The sequence below is a fragment of the Mirounga angustirostris genome, unplaced genomic scaffold, assembly GCF_029215605.1.
Source record: "Mirounga angustirostris isolate CCGP_5_RB_7025 unplaced genomic scaffold, mMirAng1.0.hap1 SCAF_8, whole genome shotgun sequence".
NCBI classification, from domain to species: domain Eukaryota; kingdom Metazoa; phylum Chordata; class Mammalia; order Carnivora; family Phocidae; genus Mirounga; species Mirounga angustirostris.
In genome coordinates, this window is record NW_026991716.1 from 31,925,612 (window position 1) to 31,952,314 (window position 26,703).

A 26,703-nucleotide genomic window follows, 5' to 3' on the forward strand; every position below is an offset into this window, starting at 1 on the left:
GCTGGTTTCACTCAAGTGAGATCCAGAGCTTTCGTTAGGGAGAAAGCAAGAAGTTTTTGAAGGAGACTCCTGGCTCTTCTCCTCAGCTTCCTTGCAAAAGACATTGATGCCTGTTTTAAAAACAATTACAACTATATACTCATAAAAACTATTAATCTTCCCACCATCACACACCTCCTTCCTCTCTCCCATTCCAGACTGTTCTCCCTTTGCAGTTGCCCAGTATTACTGGGCAAACGTGTGTCGGCTCTGTATCATTGTCTGAAACGAAATGGGTGTGAGGCAGATGTGCAACGTGACTCCTCGCCATCCCCTCCCAGCGGCGTATAAGGGCCATCCTGCCATGGCCCCACGTGTGGGCCCCCTGCTGCTCTGGGGGTTCTGCAGAGAGCTCCGTGGCAGGAATGTGCCAGAAGGTCACAGCATGAGATTGACTTCTTCAGCTTCTTCTGCTTCATCTTGCTTCTCTAAAATAATGATGTCTCCTGTTTGTATCATGCTTTTAAAACTTTTTTTTTCTTTTTGCTTACTAAACACAGCACATGTTCATTATAGAAAATTTAGAAAAATCACATAAGCCATAAGAGAAGAAACAAATATTACCCCTGAGAGATCACCACCATTGATAGTTTGGTGTATAGATTGTATAATACAAATGGTTTTCACTTTGAATATCTCACCAGAGCCTTGCTTCTTCCGTTGGGGAAGGCATGTGGATACTAATCCCATCTTACAGATGGGAAAACTGAGGCACAGACAGGTTAGAAGGTCGCCCAGAGGTACACAGCATATTAAAGACCGAGCTGGGAATATTCTTGCCATATAGCCCAGCATTAACACTCTCCCCACTGTATCCACTCTCTTCTCACCTCCAGACAGAGAAGAGTCATGCTGGGGGTCTGGATTTCAGCAGGGCCCAGGCAGTCACTGTAATTTGTCGAATTGCCTTATCCAAAGGTTAATAAACAGCACCTAGGGGCGCCTGGGTGGCTCAGTTGGTTAAGCGACTGCCTTCGGCTCAGGTCATGATCCTGGAGTCCCAGGATCGAGTCCCGCATCGGGCTCCCTGCTCGGCAGGGAGTCTGCTTCTCCCTCTGACCCTCCCCACTCTCATGTGCTCTCTCTCATTCTCTCTCTCTCAAATAAATAAATAAAAAATCTTTAAAAAAAATTAAAAATAAATAAATAAACAGCACCTAGAGGAAAGCATCTCATGACACTTTGGCCCCTTACTGACTTAGGAGGAAAGATAGGTTTAAAGTATTGCCACTCCAACGCTCTAGCTTCATCTTGATCATTGGGGGTTTTAGGAGCCACACAGTAGGAAGGCATGATAAACGAAGGAGGAGGAGGGTCGAGAATGGGTCCCGTGACAATTGCTTTGGTAACTGAGAGGTCTCACCTGGACAGGACGGCTTGATGGGGAGGAGGTGCAGGTAGGGACTACTTGGTGACCAGAGATCAGGCAGGACTGGACCAGGAGTGGAGGTTCATTGGAAGATGGGTCTACTTGCCAGGATACAGGAGCCTTTTTAGCACTAGAGGGGCTCAGGAGTGGAGGCAAGAAGCAGTCCAGTGGAGAGGTTGAGAGCTCCCACCCTGAAGGCAGACTGGCTCATGGCTCTGTATCCTGATCCTGGCTCAGTTGGGCGTGGAAGTTACTTCACTCTTTCCTGCTCCGTTTTGTCATCGGTAAATGAGAATGATAATAGTACCTGCTTCATAGTTCTCACTTGTGAAGCCCCAGTGAGTCACTACACGTAAGGAGCTTACAATAATGCCCGGCACATAGAAACACTTTGTACAGTGTGATTCACGCAGAAGTTGGGTAGGCCCCATGTGAGAGTTAGAGGAGGTTCTCTGTGCTACGGTTTGGCTATGACTTCCTTCCCCAGCCTTTTCTGGTCCCTGCCACCCTGTCTGCTTGTGTCTCTCTCCATCTACCCCGTCCTGGGCCTAAGACCCTGCATTTCCCCAACCTAGAACACCCTACCCCTCAGTCTGTATTTAAAAAGCAATCTCCCCACTCCTTGATTTTATTTTCTTCTCTGAATTCTTAAATTTTTCTCTGATGAGCATATTTTACTTTTGAGGTCATTTCTGGACAACCCAGCTCTCCTTAGCCTTGAACCTTCCCTGAGGCCTCCAGCAGAAGCCATTTCCTCTTAGCCATTCCCCCCACCCCCTTCCCCGTCTGTGTGCAGCTTTCCCTGAGGTTTTTATAGGTATGGTCTTCTCTTCCTCCTTGACTGGAGTGTAAACACTTCAAAGGCACTTGAGGATTTGTCACCACCTCCCCATCCCTACCCTGAGAGGAGCTAAAGGCTGTGAGTGACCTAGGCCTTTTTCCATTGACTACTACCCGTGGGGTCTGCTCAGTGAGAGGATTTTAGAATCAAAGGGGAGGTGGGAGATAGATGCACCCAACACTCCCTCCCAGTGGGTGGGGAGGTGAATTAAGCCAAGAAAGATGAACCATCTCCTCCCAAGGTCACCTGACAGATTAGCAAACGAGCTGGCCTGGACCACACCTGGGTACCTTCAACCAGCTGTTTCTGGACTCCTGTCTTCCGTACAGTGCATTTCTACCAGTTTATTATAAGCCTGATGAGCTCCTCTCTTGAATGGTCTGGAGAGCAGGCTCAGATACCCCTGGAAAACAGAATCTGAGGACAGATCTCTGGGGGGCTATTTCAGGCTGGGCCATGAATGGAAATCTTTTTTTCAGTTATAAAAAGTTATTCATTCAGTACATATTTATTGAGCAATGACTATCTGCCAGTCGTGGCTGTAAGCCTTGAAGATCAGTGTGAATCTAACAGGTGAAAATGTCTGCCTTGTGGGGTTTATATTCTTTTGGGGAGAGACAATCAGTAAACAACTGAGTTTTTAAAAATAACTTTTTTTTTTTTTAAGATTTTATTTATTTATTTGACAGAGAGAGACACAGGGAGAGAGGGAACACAAGCAGAGGGAGTGGGAGAGGGAGAAGCAGGCCTCCCACAGAGCAGGGAGCCCGACAAAGGGCTCGATCCCAGGACCCCAGGATCATGACCTGAGCCGAAGGCAGACGCCTAACGACTGAGCCACCCAGGCGCCCCTAAAAATAACTTTTGTGTATATATATATATATATATATATACACATACACACACACATATATATATATACATACACACACACATATACACACACATACATGGATGCACACACACCATTCCAGATGGTTGTGAGAGCTATGGAAGAAATGGAAGCAGAAGGGAAATGGAATTACCTGGGAGTGGGCTGGGATGGTTTTAAATTAGGTAGTCAGGCGTCCCTTCGAGCAGAGGGCAGGCAGAGACCGAAGAAAGAGGTAGGCCACTCCAGGTTAGTAAGTGGCAGTTTGAATAAGGAAAGGGAGCTTACATGCAAGGCTTATCTTGGGTGGCAGCAAGACAAATGAGCTGCACATCCACCCACCAAATCTTAAAAGCTTACAAAGAGGTCTTAACTGGAGTCAGTCATGTATACCTCGTTGGTGTTTTCAATACCACATCACTATCCCAAGGCCGTGTCCTTGGAACAGCCTCCGGAGAGTGGGAAAGACAAGCAGAACCACATTCCAAAGACTGGGAAGGGGGTGGGGAGCTTTCAGTCACCTGGGTCTGGCTCATGGGTCCATTGCTGGTCACATCTTTTCATTGCCAGTGACCCTCCCCGACATCAGGTTGACTGTCACATGGGAGCAGAGCCCTGAGGAAGTACATTTTCAGCTGGAGGGAACAGCTGCAAAGACCACCGGCAGGCAGGCCGTGTGCCTGTGCATATTATGCCAGGAAGGGAGCCATAGGGCAGGGCCTCCGTTCCGGAAGGCTTTGCAGGCCACTGTAGAGATGGGCAGGAAGCTCCTGGAGGGATTGGTCACAGGAAGGACAGAATCTGACTTAAAAGGATCAGTCTGCTGTGTGGAGAGTAGGGGGCAAAGCCAGAAGCAGAGAAGCTAGTTGGGAGGCTGTTGGAATAATCCAGGCAAGAGAGGATGTTGGCTTGGACCAGGATCATAGCAGTGGAGGTGGTGAGAAGTGATTCGGTTCTGGGTGTTTGTTAAAGGCAGAGCCCACAGGATTCACTGACTCCACCGTTTTGGCCTGACCAACTAGAAGGCTGGAGATGCCCTTTACTGAGATGGAAAAGACCTTGGGGGAAGGTCAAGGGCTCCATTCGGATACCACTGGGCATCCATGTGGAGATGTCAGAGAAGCTGGAACTGGAGAAATAAATGTGGGAGTCATAAGCATATTTATTGAAGGTATTGAAAGCTACGAGCCAGTTTAAGATCATGCAGGGGGCAAGTGTAGCCGGAAAATGAAAGAGACCTTCAGATTGGGAGTTCACTGGGACCAGCAAAAGAGATTGCGTAGGAGCAGCCAGGAAGCCTGGGAGCCAAGTAAGAAAAGATGTAAAGGAGGGAGGATCCAGCAATGGTATCACATACTCTGATGGGTTAAGTGTAAGATGAAGATAATACATGTTTGGTACATCAAGTTCAAAAAGTACAGCAACATAAAAACGGTAAATCACTTACCACCCTATGCATACGAGGGAACTTCCTTCCATTCTTTCTCTTGTCATTTTTATGGGAATCATGCTGTCTATGTAATTTTGTATTTTATTACTTTTCACTTAAAAATAAGTTATTAAATACTGTATGGAAACATGAGTTCCATGATTGTATAGTACTCCATTTTTCAGGGGGTGCCTAATTTTTGTAACCATTCCTATATTGGGCATAGAGTCATTTCTGTTCGTTTTCATTATAAATATTTCTCATTATTATAAAAAACTGTTTCATTATTATAAATAACACTGCCCTGAACAGCGCAGTGCATTTTCCTATGAGGGGAATTACAAGGTCAAAGGACATGAACACTATTAAAGGTGAAGCTTGAACTTGGGAGCCACAGTTTCTCCTGGACAGGACTGACCAATCCTGGCTTAGCTATAGGGTTCTTTCCTGTCTCCCCTCCCTTTGGAGAGGTTCAGAAGTCACTCAGCCCTGCTGACCCCCGTTTCTGCCTCCCCCTTCCAACTGTGAGTCCCATTTCTCCTGGGCTGGGCAGAGTTTTGTTCCCTCTCGCTAGACCTGGCCACCCCCTCAGTGCGCTGCCCCTCCCTTGCCACCAGCCTCTGTTCCCTCACCCAGTTTGTTCATGTGGCCAGCAGGAGTTAGAGCTTCCCTGGGAGGGTCATCATGGTTTTAAAGTGAAATAATCCATTCTAGTGCTCAACACACATTAGTCTGTCTGCCGCCCTCCCACCGGGTTGATTAAATGGGATTGTGTACCCGAAGGCGCTTTGTGAACTTTAAAGGGCTGGCTGGTGTCCTGGTCTTTGTTGTTTAAGAAGAAAAGGGTATGTGTAGTGGCATCTGGTCTGTGCCCTGTCACCATGTAGCTCCCAGAGCGGGGCCACTGGCCCACAGTTTGGTGTGCCGGCCATGAGAGCTGTGTGTCGGGAGTTTGGGGGGCTTGCATGGAGTTGTCGGGCCCAGGAACATGGCCACTTGCGGCAGTCAGCCTCCTGCCAAGCAGTGCCAAGTGCCACGTCTGCTCCCCAGATCTGTGTGTATGTCACAGCTGGGAATCAGTAAGACCAGGACAGTGCTAGGAGGCTGGAGCCAAGGAAGTCGGAGCAGGAAGGGGCCTTGGAGGTCATCTAACCCTGCACTGATGTTTTACTGAGAAGGCACAGATGGGGCAGCTGGAGAAGCACACAGCACTGTGCAAGGGCCTCACCTCTCTGCTCTGTCGCGCAGATCTTCCCAAGAATGACTAGGCGGCTGCGTCCCATGCCCAGCCTTCCAGGGCTCTGGGAGGCGGCCTTCTCCTTCCCATCGGTGCCCAGCTAGGTTTGCTGTAACCCTGGCTTCTCAGAGCCCGGCTGAAATCATCTGCAACCCGTCCTCCACAGCAGCCCGAGAAGTTCATATGCAGCTCTGATGCTGCCCATCCTCTTCACAACCCTCCTAAGCACTCTCCTGCTCTTTGGATAAACACCCACATCCTCAGCTTGCCCTCTGAAGCCCGAAGTGATCTCCAGCCCCAGCTAGACCAGCCTTCCTGTGCTCTCAAAGGGGCCATGCCATCTTCTCTCCGTGGGGCCTTTTCACATTTCTCTTCCCCATGGCCCAGAACCCTGCAGGCCTGCCTCTCAGTCAGAGGCCTCCCCTGACCACCCACGCTAGGGTAGCACGCTCTGAGTGTGCCCCCACTGTGCTTGGCCTTGGTCCTTCGGAGCCCTGGTCGTGGTTCCTAGTTCCATATTTGTGTTGCTTGCTTGCCTCATGTAGCCCGGCACATGATAGTAGGTACTTAACAAATATTTGTTGAGTGAGTGAATGAAAGCAGCTGGCAGGGCCCAGAAGAAGAATGGAGGGCATTGACAGCATTAGGAGCCATAGCACCTGAGGCCCTCAGACGAGAAGTGTTCTGGAAAGGTCCCCCGGTGTGGCCCTCTGCCCATTGGCACAACCACCCTTACCTTAGGAGCCTTCTCTGAGCAGCAGTGGGTCCTCCTTCCTCCCTCAGGCTTCCAGGAGGAGAGATCTGGGTCTCTTCTGGGCAGGCCTTTCTTTTACCACAGCAGTATCTCAGCATATGATTCTGTTTTCTTTGTCCACCACATTTCTTTAAATGTCTCCCCCCCTCCCCTCCCATCATTAAAGTAACCTATGCTCACGGTGAAGAAACTGGAGAACACAGAAAAATATGAGAAAATAAGAAGCATATGCCCCACATCGGGCTCCCTGCTCGGCGGGAAGCCTGCTTCTCCCTCTCCCACTCCCCCTGCTTGTGTTCCCTCTCTCACTGTGTCTCTCTCTGTCAAATAAATAGATAAAATCTTTAAAAAAAAAAAAAAAAGAAAAAGAAAAGAAGCACATAACTGGACCCTTCAGAGAAAAATACCATTCAGTTTAGGCCATGTCTTTCCAGTTTTGTTTCTATTGCCTTATGTACATGTTTTGACATCACTGAGATTGTGTTGTCTGTAAAAACTGGAGGGTTGTTTTTTTTTAAGATTTTATTTATTTGAGAGAGAGAGTGAACAAGAGACAGAGCACGATCGGGGGTGGGGGAGGAAGAGGGAGAAGCAGACTTCCCTGCTGAGCAGGGAGCCCGACATGGGGCTCGGTCCAGGACCCCAGGATCATGACCTGAGCCGAAGGCAGATGCTTAACCGACTGAGCCACCCAGGCGCCCCAAAACTGGAGATTTTTGGTATCTCCTTAGTCTTCAGTGGCTTCAGCCCAAGGCAGCCACGGCAGTGCTCAGCGCCTTAGCCCTTATAGTGGGAGAGGTGATGGCTGGGGGTCCGGGCCCCCCAGCATACTCAGGTCCCGCGGATCCTGAGTGAAGAGCCCTCTTTTTCGCACTCACATCTCTTCCCTGCCACACTCTCAGTAGCTCCCTGAGGCAGCTTTTCCTTTTATTTTAGCTCAGCTCCACTCCGCAGGGCTTAGGGGCTGACTCTTGGTGGAACTGGAAAAGTTACAAAATGTGAGGGGCAAGGGTGGCCTCCTGCCTGTGTTTTCTCTGGTTCCAGATCTCTCTGAATAAAACCAGCCCCCACGCTACTTCTGGGGGGTTGGTTTCAGGTGGCCTGCCAGCAAGAAGGCCACACAGACCTCTCCTATGCCCTGAGAGGGGTGGGGTGACCTGGATTGGCAAATGGGGAGCAAAGAGCCCCATGGAGTTGCTGGCCTGGAAAACCAGGGCACTGGGTCAGTACCCGGATTCATGATTGATGGGAAAGCTTGGGACAGAGCCAAGCAGGCCCACTCTCCCATGGCCTCTCTCACTGCTGATCCTGAAAGCGCTCGCCAGAGATATGGGGCAACCTCTGCCCTTGATCTGGAGACTGCTGACCCTCATCCCCCTGCAGTGGGTGAGGGGGGAAAGGGCAACAACTGGGTCATCTGCATTGGGGCGGGGGAGCACGAGAAGTGGAGGAAGGTTTGGGTCCAGCTGTCTGAAGGAGAAGCACGTGCCCAGAGTAGGGAGCTCCCTGTCGGTTCTCTTCTACACAGTTGATTGTAAGGCAGGGAATTGGGAAATTCTGGGTCAGTTTAGGTCCCTGGAATTCCAGTAGGCTAGCCCATTTTTAGACCTGGAATGTCACTTGCTCCCTGTGATCCCTGAAGATGAGCCAACAGTGATGATCACGGCAGCAGCCGCCGTCCCTATTTGTTGGGCATTTACCGGATACTCAGCACTACTCAGCCCTGGCTGTGTGGTTATTTAAACCTCCTGACTTCTGCTCACGCTAGGGAGTAGCGTCCCAGATGTCGGGCTGAGGAACTCTGAAGTTAGTCTCCTCCCCAAGTCACAGAGCGGGTGGGGCAGAGCCAAGGTCTGAATCCAGCCTGACACAGAAGCGCCTGGAATTAACTTCTATGGAGTATTGCATCTCAGGGGTGATAATACACGAAAACCGATACAGTGGCAATGCTAAGACTGAAAAAACACTGTGCCTAAGGTTAATGTCTGTGTATTTGTCCAGCAAGTGTGTGCTGAGCACTCACTGGATGCCAGGCACTGTGCCAGGTGCTGGGGCCCTACCTCAGCAAGATAGAGGGCATTGTCTGGGAAACTGGTAACAGCCTGGTGAGGCCAGACCAGCTGCTTGACAGTGCAGTTTGCTGCAGTGATCGCAGATCTGGAGGGCCCCGGCTCAGGTTTGCCTTAGGAAGGAACAGAATAGGGCCGGTCAGCGAGAGCTTCCACAGGGAGGAGGTGCAGGAGAGCCCACTCTTGAAGGGGAGAGGTGGAGGGGGCAGCATGCCAGGCTGAGGCCAGTACGAGCCTGTAGAGTCGGAGAGTGGTGCTGCCGCTCAGGGCGAGTGGGATGGGGCTGGAGAAGGAGCCAGGGACCAGAGCCTAGGGCTGTCTTTAGCACACAGCAGTCATTTTCTGGCAGGGAGTATCCAGAAGGACGTTGACCCAGGGTATTCTTGACAGAAAAACAGTTGGGGATTGGCAGCTAGACAAAGAATTCAACAGTGATGGCTCCAGACCGAGGCTAAGAGCAGCTACTAGATCCAACAGGGCAGGCACATACCGTCTTCTGGACATAACAGTCGTACCCAGCACCACACGCAAGGCACGCAGTGCAGTGATTAACACCTGAACCAGCCTGCCTGGACTCCAATCCTGCTGTTCCAGTTACTGTGTGACCTTGAGCCAGTTACTTTCCCTCTCTGTGCGCAAGTTCCTCATCAGTTAAATGGATGTAGTAACAGTACCTGACTCTTAGGGTTGTTGTGAGGATTACATGTCTGTGCACACAGAGCCTGGTATATAGTAAGCCCTGGGAGAATGGAAGCTGGTACCACTGTGATGGAGGTGGGGAGCTGGAGGCTTAGAGCTGTGACCCAGCTTAGGCTCTGGTGCAGGGAGAAAGCTGTCAGGCTGCACAGCTCTGAGAGATGAGTGGGGCTCCAGCACACTGCCTGAGCCCAGTCGGAGCGTGCAGCCTGCCGGTGGGTGGCAGGGGTGCTCCACCTCCTGAGGATGTCCAGACCTTGGGGGATGGATTAGGGCCCCAGGTGGCTTGGTTGCTCCAGCCCCAGACCAGGCCTCTGTACAGCTCTGGGTCACTTGGGCCAAGCTCCTACCTCTGCCCATGAACTAGACCTGCCCAATGGCAAATGGATGGAGCATGCGCCTCCCCCCACCTTCGCTCAGAAGGCCAGACATTCTTCTTGGGGCAAGAGAGTGGGTATTGGAGGGGTGGCTCAGTCAGTTAGGCGTCCAACTCTCGATTTTGGCTCAGGTCATGATCTCGGAGTCGTGGGATCTAGCCCTGCGTCTGGCTCCATGCTCAGCATGGAGTCTGCTTGAGATTCTCTCCCTCTTCCTCTGCCCCTCCCCCTGCTTACACACGTGCTCTCTCTCTCTCTCAAATAAATAATCTTAAAAAAAAAAAGGGTACTGGAATGGGAGCACTGGGTTTGCTCGCACTACAGGCTTGTGTGAGCATGTATGCAAACAACACACACGTGTGCATGCCAGAATCAGGGTAGGCAGGCATTTGTTTTATAAGAAATTCCTTTGCTAGAGACTCCATTTTTTGTCCAAGGGCAACAGAACAGCACCTCTTCGTTCTGGCTGCAGGACCCTTGTCCTCTCTGCTGACAGCACCAACCTCGTAAGTGGGGTGAAGCTGGGACACAATCGGGGTTTCTGGCTCTGGCACAGTAATGGGGGTCGCAGTAGCAAAAACCTGGGCTTCTCAGTCACACCAGAGTTAGACCTGGTGCCAGGCAGGGTGTGCTGCTTTAAGTGCTAGGGCTGAAGAAAGGAAGGGAAACAAGGTCCATTGCAGGGATAGGGCCAGCCTGCGGGCCTGGGCCCAGTGGGGTGGAGGGAGGGCCCCCAGGATCAAAGTGGCTCCTGACCTGGCAAGCGCAGAAGAGCCACCGGGTGGGGGTGGGGCGGCCGTGGCTGCCGGGAGATGGGCAGACCTCAGCTGTAAATGGAACAGCCGGGGCTGTGTGAAAATGGATGGTTTCTGGCAAAATGCAGGGATGGGCTGCAGCACAGCGGTTGCATCTAAACATGAAACAGCCCAAGGGATGTGTGTGGGTTTTAGAACAACCAGACTGCTCCTCCCCTCCCCCTTCTGCTGGTCCCAGCCAGAAGAGACAACTCCAGTCAGGGCACGAACATCTGCCTGGAATCCAGGGACCCTGGCCCCAAATCCAAAACTCTAGCCAGAGCCCAGAACCGCATCTGTTTCAAGAGGCATCCACTTGCACCCCTGGAAGCTGGTAACAGTTCCTCTGGTCATGTGAAAGAACCTTCTACCAGTAGGTATATGGAAGCAGCAGCTGAGGCTCAAGGCGTCAGAGGTGCATAAGGTGGCCCAGTGCACGCGGCTCCTCGGAAGCCTGGCCAGGCTCAGACCCCGTTGTGTCTGAAACCCTGTGGTCTTCTGCTTTATCCTTTGCGTTGTTCTCCGAGAGACACTCTGTCAGGCTCCGCAGGGCTGAGCTTTTTGTCACTTCCCTCACCTCCGCAGGGCAGCTCACAGGGCTCACCTGTGGGAGCTCGGGAGGAGTGAGCAGAGCCTGTTTTTCATGCACCAGACGTGACGTGTAGCGGGGGCTCAGTCACCTCCCACCCCTCCTGCCAGGACTCAGGACTGACTGTGAACTCTGTCCCGTCTCCCCAGAGTCACCCAGAGGATCGGAGGGTATGAGGGAATGAGCGAGAAAATATTTTGTCAAGTTATCTATACAAGACAGGGTTGTAGTTTTCCCTCCTCTGTTTCCAGCTGCTAAGGGGGACCCCAAATCTTCATGTCCCTCGCTCCCCGGCTCTTGTCACCACAGTCTGGTGTGCATTTCCCTGTGTCCACTGACAGCCAAGCTCCGCAGATCCAGAAGCAGTTTGTTCTCAGCCTCACACTACTTACCCTGTGGTCATTGCCACCACTGTGCTTGCAGCTCCGTCGAAGTCACGTTGTCTGAGCCTTCTGTCAGCACGCTGCCCAGACTCTGGCTGCTGCTCCTCAGAAGCCTCCTGTAGCCCCCCCCACCCCCCCCACCCCCCCGGCACAGGCCTGGTTGAGGCTTTCTCACCCCTCACCTGCCCCAGACTTTTCAGTCCTGGAGCATGATGAACCGGTGTCTCTGGTCCTTGTTATTCAGAGAATAACTGATGTTTTTGGAGAGTTTACTCCATGCCACAATGTCCACAAACTGCCCCCGGTGATCGCCAAGGTCCTTTTCCCAGTGTTGGTGTCAACCCCCTCCCACGATCCCATTCTCCTCTTCAGCTAAGTGTCCGATATCGTGTTGTTTCAGCTAGGATTGTGTTCAGCTGCCGGCAGCTGAAGTCTGGCAAACAGGGCCTCATAAAGCAGGCGTTTCGTTGTCTCCCGCAGCAAGGAGTCTGGAGACAGGCGCTCCACGGCTGGTTCAGCGGCGGCCCGAGACCCCTTCTCTCCTCCCGCCCTGCCCTCTCAACCTGTCTTCTGCTGCTCCGCGTCCGGGCCCTTATTCCTAGTCAAGGCAGGAAGGGGGAAGGCAAACGTTTGTCTCTTTTGATCAGGGAGAAAACCTATTTTCAGAAGGCCCTCCCAGTAGATTTCTGTTTACCTATTGGTCAGCATTGTGTCACGTGAACACAGTAGCCGCAGGGGAGCTTGGGAAATGGAGCGTTTAGCTAAGCACGTGCCTGATCCAAAGAAACCGGGCGTCAGTAAGGGAGAAGGGGGAATGGCATTAGGTAAACAACGAGAAGGCTGCCACTTGTAATCGGAGCCACGTGGCGGGAGCCCCTCCCTGGCCTTGCTCCGGGTCTAGTTTGATGATCAGTCATTGATCCTTGAGGAACTGATTTATGCTAACTAGACTCGGGTTCCCACAGGAGGGGACACCTCATGCAGTGCATATGAGTGAAGCAGCCTAGGGAGTGACCGCAGGAAGTAGCCGAGACCATGGGTGCCAGTGGGGAGCACCTGTCTACATAAAGAGGAGGCCACTGCTCAGCTCCCAGGGTGGTGTCGGGGCCATGCAGGCACCCAGTGGCCAGGTCTGCCCAATTTTCAAGAGAAACCAGAAAGCCAGAATTTTTTAGCTTTTTTTTTAAAAAAAAAACTCTGTTTTGAAAAAACTGGAAGGTTACAGAAATGTCACAAAGATTTCCACAAAGAAGTGGAATTTCTGGGTCATAGGATATACGCACCTGTAATTTAGAGAAATGTAGGCAAATTACCCTCTTCAGAGGTCGTGCCAGCTTACCTCTCCACCAGGGATGTGTGAGATTGTGTTTCCCCACATATTTAGCAACGTGTTAGCATTTGTTTTAATCTGATCGTAGAAAGTGTATTTGAGAATTGTTTTAATTTGTATTTTTTTGGTTAATATTTTATTTATTTGACAGAGAGAGAGAGAGCAAGAGAGGGAGCACAAGCAGAGGGAGTGGGAGAGAGAGAAGCAGGCTTCCTGCTGAGCAGGTTGCCTGATGCAGGGCTCGATCCCAGGACCCTGGGATCAGGACCTGAGCCGAAGGCAGACACTTAACGACTGAGCCACCCACCCAGGTGCCCTGCTTCTACTTACTTATAGGAAATGTTTTAGAGAAATCAGTCCTTTGATGAGAGTTGCAAATATTTTTTCCCAGTTTATTATCTGTTTTTTGTTATGATTTTTTTCTACCATGTAGAAAGTTTATAGATATGTGTATATATATGTACACACACATATATATATAATTTTTTTAAGTAGTCTCTATGCCCAACATGGGGCTTGAACCCATGACCCTGAGATCAAGAGTTGCGTGCTCCATGGACTGAGCCAGCCAGGTGCACAATAATGCATATATTTTTGTTTTAACTTAAAAAAAAATTTTTTTTTATTTAGTTGGACCTCATCTTGATATAAAGTTTGAGGTAGGGATCCATCTTAATTTTTCCAGATGGCTACTCCGTTGTCCCATTACTGTTTATTGGAGAATCCATTTGTTCTCTTTGATGTGAAGTACTGTCTTTGTAACATGTTGAAGTTCCATGTGTGTTTGCATCTATTTATGGACTCTGTATTCTTTCACTGGTTGTCTATTCTTGTGCCAGTACGACACTGTTTTAATTACTGTGGCTTTGCTACAGTTCTTTTTATTGCTCTCCAGCTAATTCCCTGTCATGTTTACCAAAGTGCGTCCACCCAGCCTCTTTGCTTTCTTCAAGTCCCATCTTTTACTCTCAGTGGACAACTTTCCCGCCTACTTTATTAACTAAAAGAGTGAGGCCATCCTGGATGAGCTTTCATCACCCCCTCCCCAATTGCCACGATACTTCTTTGTATTTTCCTCCTCCTGTGCCCTTGAATTAGTCCCCTCTCATCAGTCATTCTGCCCCAGCCTCCCCCTGGAATCTTCAGACGGTCTTTCTCTGCAGACCTCTCCTCTACCCACGGCTTATTTGAGTCTCCTCTAGTCCAAAAACTTCTTCCTGGCTTTGCCACTTTCTCGAGGCAGTACATTTATTTCCTTGACGTATTTACCAAAAACCTAGTCTCCGTTTGCTGTCCTGCCTCCTGTCCTACCACTTATTCTTCAGAGCCCCAGTTTCCATCTTAACCACTTGACTGAAACTTGCCTCACAGGGTCACTGATGACCTGGTGGTCACTGATTCCAGGGGTCATGTGTCAGTTTATCACCCTTCAACCCCGCAGCATTTGAGACGGTTGAGCGCTCCCTCGTGAAACAGCCCTTCCCATGACTCTGAGTTGTCTGGTTGTCCCACGTCTCTCCTGCGTCTGGCCACTGCTCTGGTGCCTATTCCCCTGACCTCCCTTGACATGTTGCTTTCTCCTTTGGTGAACTGAATCCCTTCCGTGACTGTCAAAATCAATGAGGATGCTCCCCACAGCTCTAGATTCCCAACTCCCAGCTCTTAGACTCGAGGGCTGAATTTCCAAACTGCCTTTTGTTGACAGACTTGAAGAGGTTGTCGTCAGTCCAAACAAGGGAAAATGAAAGCCTGCTGGAGAGGAATGATGAGAGAGGGAGGATTTACTGTCCGCTGGAAGTGGCCTTGCTGTGGAACAGTGGTTCTCAAGCTCGGCTGCACATGACAATCACCAGGAGAATTAAAAATAAAGATTCCAGTGCCCAAGCAGCTCCCCACAACCATCAGATGAGAATCTCTGGGGACAGGCCCAGACATCCATATTTTGAAAAACTCCCCAGTGGTTGCAGTGTCCAGCCAAGTTTGCAAGTGTAGAGCAGTGGGGGAGAGGGAAGAGTCTCCGTTGACCCCTGCCTTCTGGCTTTGATAAGCGGGTAGATGGACATGTGGGTCACCAAAGTAGGGATTACCAGAGGAGGGGCGGGTTTGGGGGCAGATGGTGGGTTCTGTTTGGATAGGTTGAGTTTGAGCTGCCTGTGGCACATCCAGAAGGCCCACAGCTGCTTGGATTTCCCTAAAGCAGGTCTTTTCTTTCTTTTTTTTTTTTAATTATTTTTTTTAAAGATTTTATTTATTTATTTGAGAGAGAATGAGATAGAGAGAGAGCATGAGATGGGGGAAGGTCAGAGGGAGAAGCAGACTCCCTGCCGAGCAGGGAACCCAATGCGGGACTCGATCCTGGGACTCCAGGATCATGACCTGAGCCGAAGGCAGTCGCTTAACCAACTGAGCCACCCAGGCGCCCTAAAGCAGGTCTTTTCTGCTTTCGATCCTCCCACAGCCTGCACTGCCTCAGGATAGAGTCAGTCATGCATGCGTGCCTGGACACAGCCCACCTTCCTGGCCGTCCCTCCAAATCCTCGCTCCCACAGTGCTCACTCCCTGGCCACCGGGACTCCTCACCACTCCCTGCTGTGCTGCCTCTGAGTCTTTTCTCATGCTCTGTCCCCAAGACAAGTTCCGTGCCATCTCTGGTCAAAATCCACCCCACTCTCAAGGTGTCTCCCTACTGTTCCCTGCCAGGACGACTGCCCCACAACACCTCATGGTCTTACCACCACTGATGGTGGCATCTGTGGGCAATATGTCACTTGCCGAGGGTTGGAACTGCCTCCTCCACACAGGAGTCACCACCTTGTAACCCTACCTCGGAAAGATTCCTGGACCGAGCACATCTCCCCTTACCTGATGGCTGTGCTGCTGAGCGTCCAGTTGCAGATCTGCTGCCAGCTGTGAGCCTAGCACCGCAGGGGCTCCGGTCTTTTTGTCCCCCCACACCTAAACACAGGAAGGATAAGACCTACTCCCTTCAGGAATTGCGGCGTAGGAGAGCCTGAGTGCTGGAGGGGACAGGGCGGGGGTTAGGAAGTATAATGCATATCAGGACCTCCAGGAGGACCAGAGTTGGAAGAAGCCCCTGAAATCATTCTGATGTGGCGCCAAGAGCGGGATGGGGCCGAGGAGCCAGGGAAAGGTGGTGCAGGGGTGTGTCACCCTGTCTGGTTTGTGGAGACTGCTCGGAACCCCACAGACCTGCCTCAGGAACCAAGCAGACAAAGGGCAGGAGGGGAAGTGACTCGGGGTGCAAGGAGCAGAGCCCATGGGCTAGCACTACAGGGAGGAGGCGTGCCTGTCGTGAAGGAGCAGGAGCAGGGGAGACCCCTCCCTGCTGTCCCCCCCGCCCGGTGGTAGCCCTCTCACATGCCCTTCTCACACCTTCTCATCCTCTCCCTGTCTCCTTGGCCCAGGCTGATGGCAGCTGCCCTGTAGAGGTCCGTCTGCGTTCAGACCCAGATGATGCCAGAGCTATGACCGGGCCTGCAGGCGTGGCGCCGAGGGGAAATCAGCCATGGAGCAGCCACCGGGGGAAGCCCCTGAGGTCCGGGAAGAGGAGGAGAAAAAGGAAGTGGCAGAGGCAGAAGGAGCCCCAGAACTCAATGGAGGACCAGAGCACTCACTTCCTTCCAGCAGCTATACAGGTGAGGAGGGGGTGGCAGGGGACACAGGGCAGAGGATGCCGAGTGGGCCGAGCAGGAACCGTGCCCTCTGCAGACAGCATCATGGGGCACAGAGGGGCAGAGCCAGACAGCCGGGGTTCACACCACTGTTCTGTTGCCCTTCAGCTGCAGGACCTCGGGCCAGTTGCACTTCTTCTTTCTGTGAAAACCACGGGGCCTGTAGGGGATGTGGACAGGGGCTTTTGTGAGAATTAAATGAGTTCGCATTTATAATGCGTGTCGTCATCCGCTTGGTTCCCACTGCTGCTGCCCAAGGGATCCGGAGCCAATCTGCCTTAACAGCACGCTGGAAAGATCAGCTGTACCTGCGGCTGTAACGATCAGTCACGACAGCTGCAGTGACCTGCTGCTGACACTCATCATTGAGCGGCCCCGTAATTAGGCATAAATGCTAAGCGGCTAGTCTGAATGACTATAATTAAGGTTACTTTTGTGCAGCCAGCCAGTTTTTAGCTGCTCTTATCTCACTTGTCGGTTCCCCTTTTGTTTTGTTTTTGTTTTTTTTTTTTTTTAAAGATTTTATTTATTTATTTGAGACAGAGAGAATGAGATACAGAGAGCATGAGAGGGAGGAGGGTCAGAGGGAGAAGCAGACTCCCTGCCGAGCAGAGAGCCCGATGCGGGACTCGATCCAGGGACTCCAGGATCATGACCTGAGCCGAAGGCAGTCGCTCAACCAACTGAGCCACCCAGGCGCCCCTCGGTTCCCCTTTTGTTAATCCATTGCTAGCAGCAGTGTAGACATTCATCTCTGGGACCCTGTGTTATTCTCGCCCCATCTTCTTCATCATCATGCTATGTCCACCTTCAGGGGCACCCAGAATCCACTCCTTGGCCCCTGGTTTTCCCTGCTGCTGATGCTGCCCCTTCCCTGTCCCTGGCCCCTTCTCCCCCACCGCTTCTCGCCTTCTCCCTCCACCTAAGTGCCAGCACATTCAGCTGAGTTTTGCTCCCTTACCCTCAGAGGGAACTCACGGTCACGAGAGGATGCGCTTCCAGCAAGGGACATCCTGATCTCACTGAAGGAGATCCCGGCCATGGGTGGTGATTGAGGGCAGAGGAGTAGGCCCACCCCACAGGATGGTCTCTGGAGCCCTGTGTCAGAGTTAAGGTGGGGCAGGGCTGCTGAGGAGAGCAGGTTCCTGCCTGGCCTATAGTTAGAGAAGGCCCAAATCCTGGAGCCATACTACTTGGAACCTGCAGAACAAGTTCCTGGATTCTGCAGAGCTTCTTCCTCTTCAGGGCACGTGGTGGGTAGGGTAAGGGAAGGGCCATTCTCCCATCCCTCTGATCCCACCCACATACCCAGGAATGACCAAAGTGGGCTTGGTGTGATTTCAGGACTCAAGAAAAAGTATCTCCCAACCCCTGGTTGGGAGTTGGCTGGTGACTGGAATGAGTTTAGAGACCAGCCTTTCTCAGAAGAGGAATGGCTAACCAGAGTTTCCTACACACCCTTGTGGGGACCGTATCCCCACATGATACTCCTGTTCACATGCAGACCAGAGCACAGGGCCTGGGTGTACAGGCAAGGCGAGGTGGACGTGGGGATGGCATCTCGGGGAGCTTTATCAGTGGGATTTAGGGCATACACGGAGACGTCTGAGAAAAATTTGCCCAACCACCCTTGCAGTGCATGTGTGATGTGATTTTTAATGGATTGCATTTACCAATACAACAATAGAGTGGAGGTAGAAAGACTTCCCTGTTCAATAATTGAAACAGGAGGAGGTTTTTTAATATAATCATTATGTGTTAAAGCCATTGTATAGAAAAAGTTCCCGCAAATTCTATAAGACAAACAACAGAAAAATAGAAACAGGCAGTTCATGGTTGGACAAATACAAATGGCCGGAAAACAAAATGTTTTTCAGTCTACTCACCAATCAAAGAAGACATCTTCAAAATGAGATGTCATTTAGCCTGTCAGATTAAGGGCCCTCCAGCCACCAAGGGTGGAAGGGCAGCTTGGCTATGCAGGAGAACTGCATAGCCTTTCATTCTTTCATTCCTTTGACCCTGCAGTTCCCCTCCTAGGAATGTATCCCATGTAAATACTCGCTCAGAGTGCACAGAGATTTCCACACTTATTTACTGCAGCACTGCTCAGAGAAGCAAAAAATTGGCAGGCGCCCATCTGTGGGGAATTGGTTATGTAAACTGTGGTAGAGCCACACTGTGGAATGCTGTGTAGCCATTAACAAGGATAGGGTGGGTCTGAATCTACTGACGGGAAAAAGAGCTCCTGCCAAATGGGGGATCCCACTGCTTAAAAATCTTTAAGTATCATGGAAGGCACTAGAAGAGTGTACACGCAAAGGACTGTGCCATTAACTCAGGGGAGTAGGATCATGGCGGAGAGGATGCATCATACAGTGGTGCACACCATTACGTATTATTCTCAAGTCTACAGTACTCTCACCGTTTAAGAAGCAAACGCATGGCTTTTCTTTAAAAAGGTAAAGCAGTTTTGTTTCCCAAAAAAGGCCAGCAGGTGAGGGGCCCTGGAGACAGAGCTTTGTCCTGTGCTGGGAATCACACAAACCAGGGCAGGAATCTCAAGTCGGTGACTGTCAGCTGTGGCTTTGGCTGGTGCCTTCACTTCTCCATTCTCAGGCTCTGCCTTTAAAGTCTGCCCACCTCAAGGGCTGGCCGGGTAAGGTTCTCTACCCTGCCCCATGAGTCTGTGACTTTGGCCTCGAGTCCCCTCAGGAATTCAGGAGGATGGGACACAGCCTCGAGCCTTGAAACAGCAAGAAGATCCCTAGTTTGCTTCCCTTCTGACCCCTCAGAGGTTCTGCATCTCTATCCCGAGCTCAACACCTGACAAAGCGGCAGGCAAGACAGATCTCCCCATTAGCACTCAGCAACAAGGAAACTCACACGCCCAGGGTCCCCGAGCTGGGTAGGGGTGGGGGCAGCTGTCCCCTCCTACTTCAGTGATGGGCATCACATCCACACCCTAGGAAGAGGTCAGGGGTCTTAGTGCGGGCTGGGGCTGAGGAAGATCAAGTGTCCTTCCTCCTGGCCTTGGCACCTCCTCTCTCCGCAAGCACTCAGTGGGTGTCCAGGCAGGGGCTGACCTTTCAGTTGAGGACAAGGCTGCACGCCAGCCCTGAGAAGCCCACTGTGCAGGTGAACAGGACGACAGAAGTAAGGAGGCTGCTTAGTAACCCAGCTCCAGAGTCCCACAGAATTGGCCCTGACTTCAGAAGCTGTTTGCCTGTGGGACTCTGCCAGCAAAGTAAATAGTGTTGACCCCTCCTGGCCACTCTCACAGCTATGACAACAGCGTACCTCCAGCAGTAGAGACTAGATATGTAAGAGAACTCTCATCCATACGTAAATGATGTGAGTAAGGTCAATAGTGTCTATTTGCTGAACTTGTAATCCAAGATGGTGCAACTGATAGTTCACTGCCTGGGTGTTGGGGTTAGTGTTTACGCTGAGCCTAAACATTTGAATAATGGCATGGTGTCATCCTCAGCAGTGACATGTCTGATCGGTTATCATGAGCATGAATTATTGATTAGTACTAATGAATAGTAAGAGCTCAGCCCCGGGGGTTAGGTGGTTCTAGGTTATAATTCTTAACTCTGTTACTGTATTAGTCAGGGTTCTCTAGAGAAACCGAATCCATAGGATGTGTGCATACATAGAGTGTGTGTGTGTGCGCGTGCGTGCGTGCGCACAGGTAAGGAATTGGCTCACACAACTGTGAGGGCTAGCAAGTTGGATTCTGCAGGACAGGCTAGCAGACCGGAGACCCAGGGTGCTTGATGCTGTATCTTAAGTTTGAAGGCGGTCCAGAGACAGAATTCCTTCTTCCTTAGGGAGGCCTCGGTCTTTTTCCAGAAGGCCTTCAACTGACTGGCTGAGGCCTGCTCACATTATGGAGAGCAATGATTTCAGTGTTAATCCCATCTAAAAAATATCTTCACAGCAACATCTAGACTGGTGTTTGACCAAAAACTGGTCACCATGAGTACCATGGCCTGGCCAAGGTGACACATAAAATTAATGATCTGGTTAATGCCACTGTCAGCATGTTACTTAACCTCACCTATAAAAGGGTCAGAAGACCTGTTTGAAGGGTTATTTTAAGGTTCCCATGGGATTAATGGTATAAAGGGTCCAGCAGAGCGCCTGGTACATGGGAGGCGTGCACAAAAAAGAGATTATTAGTATCGACACGCACTCTTCACAGGGAAGTCAGGTTTAGGTTCAAGGCCCAGCCCCACCAGGTATTAGACAGGTGACCTTGAGCAGGTCCCTTAACCTCACCAAGTTTCAGTTTCCTCAACTTTAAATGGTGTCTGTTACTATCTTCCAAGGTGATATTGAATGATACTAACAAGCTTTTGGGGGGTGGGCGATAAATGCTGGTTCTTTCCCCCTCCCTTCCTGGGGTAGAAGGAGAGGTGGGCCTTCATGAGATGCTTGGGGGGTCAGACAGGGTGTGTCTGGAGTGGAAGTTCAGAGGCAGGGCAGAGCCCGGATGATGGCCATTGGGTGAGCAAGTATATTTCCTGAGAGCTCAGGAGGAGCCAGGGGAGGACGATGCTGGGCTGGCTGGGGAGAGCCGCTGGGCTGGCTGGGGAGAGCCGCTGTGCAGGCAGACGGCCCTCAGACTGGCGTGGCCCATGTCCCCACCCAGCATACCTGAGGGGCAGGGACTCCTGGTAAGGGGGACAGCCTCTCAGAATCCCAGTCTCCCACCGGGAGGTCATGGGCAAGGCAGTGGGACCTTCAGAACCTGGTCCCTAGAATGGGGAGCATTCTGCCATCATTACTTTTGGGTAAAATTCAAAGATAAAACCCTAAGCCAGGTGATCAGCCAGGAAGAAACAGAACTTTTATCTTTAGAAAACCCACTCCCAGGGCACGTGGGTGGCTCAGTCAGTTAAGCATCTGCCTTCGGCTCAGCTCATGATGCCAGGGTCCTGGGATCGAGTCCCGTGTCGGGCTCCCTGCTCAGTGGGAAGCCTGCTTCTCCTCCTGCCTCTGCTGCACATGTGCTCTCTCTCTCTCTGTCAAATAGGTGAAATCTTAAAAAAAAATTTTTTTAAAGGAAAGCAAACCCACTCCCAAGCCCCCACCACTTCAGTATCCCCACTGCACATGCACTCTGGCACAAAACCTACCCCTGGAGGATGCATACACTTCTGCCCATCCTAGCGCCTCATCTCCCCTGCCTCTCTCCGCCTGGCAGTTATTTTTGTTCTTTTATTCCAAACGGGCAGGGGGTGCCCTTGTTCCATTAGCCAGCCACCACCAAGCATTGCCAACTGCTTTCAGGTTCTGCAGCCTGTGTCTGCTCACGACCCAGGGGCGGGACTGCCATGGCCCAGCGCCCTGATAGTGCCCTGGGCCTGTTTCTCCACAGTCTCGTTTGCAGCACTAACCTCTGAGACACTCGCCCGGGGTGTCTCCTCAGGATCCGGAGCTCAGGCTGCCTCAGGGGCTGGTGGGGCCGGAGCATCTTGGCTTCTCCCAGGGTTCCCAGTGGTCCTAATGCTCCTGAGCCACGGGCCAGTGGCAGGCCAGGGGAAGTAAAAGGAGGCTTGGTCTGGTCCTGGGGGCTCTCCGGGCCTCAATAAGCAGAGACACCCCCACCTTGGATTTCCGTGAAGCTGCGGGGGAAGAGGTACAGCCAGCCAGAAGGAGGACAGGTCACGGTCCCTGCCTGTGTAGGGTACAGAGCTTGGGGAGTGCAGAATTGCAGCTTTCTGATAAGCACCATCCTAACTCACACTGATGTTGATGTGAACTTCCAGGTCCGAGGGCTCTTCTCTGTAGTAACTCTTACTTTTCACCATGACTCAGATAGATACTCCTGTCCTCTCCATCTTACAGAGGAGGAAACTGAAGCCCAGAGGGCAGAGCTGGGTGTTGAGCCTAAGACACCAATTTGAACTCAGTCACATTCTTCACCCTCATGCCTGCTCTTCCCAAGCATCTGGAAGCTGACTTGGAGTCTCCCAAAGATCTCATCTTTGAGCCCCAAGAGGGGAGCAGTCACCTTCCCCGAGAGCCTCAGGCTTGGTGGTGGCGCCTTCCAAGTCCTGCACCCTCTGCCCGCCCCTCAGCCAGTGTTGCCACTCGCCGTGTCGTATTCCAGCTTTTTTTTTTTTTTTAAAGATTTTATTTATTTATTTGACAGAGACACAGCGAGAGAGGGAACACAAGCAGGGGGAGCGGGAGAGGGAGAAGCAGGCTTCCCGCCGAGCAGGGAGCCCGATGTGGGGCTCGATCCCAGGACCCTGAGATCATGACCTGAGCCAAAGGCAGACACTTAACGACTGAGCCACCCAGGCGCCCCTCGTATTCCAGCTTTCTTACCTCATTCTCACCTCAGCTAGTCGAGGGCAGGGTGTGGATCCTGCTGTGCACACAGCAGGTGCTCACCAAATGTCCGCTGAATGAAAAGAGAGGGTGGCATTGCCACGTGCAGGGCAAGTGCCCAGACCCCTGCCCGGCCTCCGAGGCCAGGAGGGAGAACACAGAGGGCACCACCAAAAGGTTGGTGGCTGCGGACAAGACTCGGTGGTGGAGGTGAGCTTAGAGATCCAAAGGCGGCGTGATTAGAGATGTCCCACGTCTAGCAGAGGAGGCAGATGTGTAAGCCACACAACACAGCTGCTTACACGAAGTGACACAGCGAACATGCACACAGACCACACAGATCAGAGGGGGGAGGGCCAGAAACCCTCCTGCTCAGCCGCCACACAGGTCTCTACAAAGGGTTTTCACACGTGATCTCATTTTCTCCGGACAGCTCATAACATGAGTTCTCTTGCCCCTATTCGGAGACCTCCAGGCGAGGCGGAGACTGCCCAGCCCCTGCAGCCCGTTGGCGCCGAGTGCAGGACCAACCCAGGGAGCTTGAGGTCCACTTACTTGCTCCATAGTCACTGTCCCGTGCTTGCTCCCCATCCCATAGCAGCACCCTGGGGGCAGAGTTCCTGCCCTGTGGCCCTTACTTTCTGGTAGAGGGCACCCAACACTGAGTGAACACACACGGACTGTCAATGTGGTGGCAAAGGCTATGGAGAAAACCAGAGTGGCTCTGCCCTCCCAAACTACAGGCCCCCCTGCAGCACTGTGCCCAGGAGACGGAGGGAGCCCACTCTCCCCCATCTGTGGGCTGAGGCGGGTCGTTACACCCCCTGGAATGACCGATGGTCAGGAGCGAAGGCCCTGGGACGGGACAGGCTATTTTACCTCACACCCCTGCCCTTACCAGCCCAGGAGGGCAGCGGGCTGTCTGGTCCTCTATTCTGTGGTCTGGTGCTCATGCTCCCCTCCCTGTGGCCCAGGTAGGGTCTGGCTGAAGGCTTTCCTGCTGTCACTCCTAGGGCCCAAAGGGGAGCTGAGGAAGGTGTGAGAAGAGTGGAGTACACTTTGGTCTAGGGAGGGTGGGTTACTCCGTGGGAGGGAAATCAAGATATTTTGTGGAGTGACCTATATTTGGGTGACAGACCAGGAGCAACACCAGCCTGGGAAATGTTAAGTCTGGGCTCAGCTTCATGGCTTGGGTCTCTCTAAGGTGCCATCCTGCTCTGAGCCACTGACTCTCTGGTCTGGGGATTTGGCCCCTGCCCCTGAGGAGGTTGCTCAGTCATCAGGAAAGAGAGCAGAGAACAGCAGATTGGCAGGACAGGCGGCATGTGGGGTCATGCAGCTGGCCCTGGGCCGGGACACTGGGGCTCAGGGCCGGGCTCATGGCTGAGTGTCCAGGGGAGAGATTCCAAAGAGACTCCCAGAAATTCTTACCGAGTCAGCTGACAGCACATACACCCTGAAGTCATTGCCTTAGTCTAGTGCTTTCCTTGCTTATACTTACAACACCTGGTTCAAACATCTTGTACACTTAATAGAAAAAAACCTGGGGAAATTCAGTATGTTGCCCAGTCAGCATGAATGGTACCTGCCTTCTTTCTACTTGAGCAAGAAGTTTTGTAAGAATGGGTTTGAGCTTCTTGAGATACCCTTTACAGCATCTCTGTGGAGTCCACACAAGAATCGAATTTCCCAGGTGAGGTGGGTGGAGGGCTGCAGTCTCCCTAACACTCATTTCATACAACCCTACATGGGCCCACACAGTGGAGCCTCTTAAGCTAGGAGGGCTACTTCCCAAGTTCAGTCTGAAGAGATTCTGTCTTCCTCCTCTTGCTCCCTTCCCCCCAAAACACAATCATCCCCCCCAAAACACACACACACACACCCCTTCCTCCTCGGTGAGTACAGCCCAGGAAGGCTCTGACTTCCCCCCAATAGTGATAGCTGCCATTCCCCAAACACCTGCTGTATGTCAGGTCTGAGGAAAAGCCCCATGGTCTAGATGAAGAAACCGATCCTCAGAAAGGTTGACTCCTTGAGGCACATAGCTCTTAAGTGAGCTGAGTGAGGGCTGCTTAAGAAACATGGGCTCTTCCCATCACCTGCTCTGCCCCATGGGCTCTGGTCACCTCCCCTACCCCCGTCCCGGCTGAATATGAAGGCACCCCTGTGTCGTGTGTCTGCAGACCTCTCCCGGAGCTCCTCGCCACCCTCACTGCTGGACCAGTTGCAGATGGGCTGTGACGGGGCCTCGTGTGGCAGCCTCAACATGGAGTGCCGTGTGTGCGGGGACAAGGCATCGGGCTTCCACTATGGCGTTCACGCGTGTGAGGGGTGCAAGGTAGGGCCCGCGGCGAGTGGTGGCTGGCGGCTGGGGCTGTGTTTACACGGAGAGCTGACCTGCCAGAGAGGCCGGGCCCTCACAGCCCCACTGCGGAATTGTCAGTTGGGCGGCCGCCAGGCCCTTGGGCCCATTCCAGGCCACCGCCCTGGGTCCTGCTGGTCCCTGGTGAGGCCTGCCCTGTTCCGCACTGCCCCAGCCTCTCATGTGGGCTGGCTGGCTGCTGGCGCCCCCTGGGGACGTAGCTCTAGAACACCGGCTGGGCAGAATGAGGGTCTTGGGCTCAACCATCACCCTGACGGCAGTGTTTCCTGCACCTCAAGGCCCGGAAGGGCCTCTTTGAGGGAAAAAAGGAAACTTTACATTTCTTTCTCCAGGGGTGCTTTCGGGTTCATCCTCCTACCTGCACGCCCATCAAAATTGTACATACTATTTTGCCACACCGCCGCCTAGAAAATGCCCAGAACCAGATACTTTTATGAATAAACCAGATTACCCACAATACAGTTTTAGGTTACCAAACTCACAAGGAAGCATCTAAAATAAAGAATTAAATATAGATAGATCTCAAAGGCTTTAGAGTTGTTTACTCTCCTCCTCCCTCCCCTCCAAAAGAAATTTCTCCCAATTACTTCCAGATTTCAGGAAGGTTGACATTTACACCCAGAACTGGGGCCCCTGACGTCACAGAACCCACGGGGCAGAGCAGGACCCTGAGCTTCCTGTGGCTCTGCCTCACCTCTCGCCCGCCCCTCAGGGCTTCTTCCGCCGGACGATCCGCATGAAGCTGGAGTACGAGAAGTGCGAGCGCATCTGCAAGATCCAGAAGAAGAACCGCAACAAGTGCCAGTACTGCCGCTTCCAGAAATGCGTGGCGCTCGGCATGTCGCACAACGGTGAGAGCCGCCCGGGCCTGGCGCGGCCTGGTGGGGGGGCCCTTGGAGCGGTGCCCGGCGCGCAGCAGGTGCGGCTTGACGCGGCAGCTGGCGAAGACCGGCCTTCCCCAGACGGCTCCGGCTCCACGTCCGCTGTGGGGCCCCGGCCTGGGGCGCTCACCCTCGCTGGCCCAGAGGGGGGCTGGGAATTGACCCAGCACCTCAGCCTGGCTCAGGTGACCCGAGACAGCGTAAAAAGCCACTGCCCAAGCCGGGGATCGCCTCAGCTCTCCTTGGTTAGTGAAGGCAGGCAGGAGCCAGTGAGGGACCACACGGGTCCGCTGCCAGGAGCCAGGCAGGAGCTTCCTGGAGGCTGGCCTCTCCCGGGAGACAGATCCCGCTCTGCACTTGGGCCTCCTACAGAGTCTTGTCTTCAGATCCCATACAGTAGGATTTTGCAGAGCCCACCTGCCCCTTTTGCCTGTCTGGGTCAGACCCTGCCCTGCCCTCCCGGAGGACTGGGGAGAGCCTCTTGTTTAAATGTCTCCACTCACAGCTACCCTGTCTTGCCTTTTAGATGGTAGCGGGACCGAGCCCTCCACCTGAAGCTTTTCCTAGATGGTGGGGCCTGGCAGATCTGGGGTTTGGTCCCACCCTTCAGTCTGTATCCGC

General features: G+C 52.4%; 1 protein-coding gene across 3 annotated transcripts in view; it reads left to right on the forward strand.

Moving 5' to 3' along the window:
- PPARD (peroxisome proliferator activated receptor delta) overlaps window positions 1–26,703 on the forward strand; it is an 80,034-nt gene that overhangs the window by 48,987 nt on the left and 4,344 nt on the right. For 2 of the 3 annotated variants that reach the window (XM_045866762.3, XM_045866763.3), the window contains 3 exons: window positions 16,204–16,434; window positions 25,002–25,156; window positions 25,914–26,052. In XM_045866762.3, the coding sequence (XP_045722718.1) occupies window positions 16,305–16,434; window positions 25,002–25,156; window positions 25,914–26,052 (424 nt within the window). In that variant the 5' untranslated portion in view covers window positions 16,204–16,304. The remainder of the gene's footprint in view (window positions 1–16,203; window positions 16,435–25,001; window positions 25,157–25,913; window positions 26,053–26,703) is intronic. The other variant, XM_064597512.1, reaches the window with a different exon arrangement.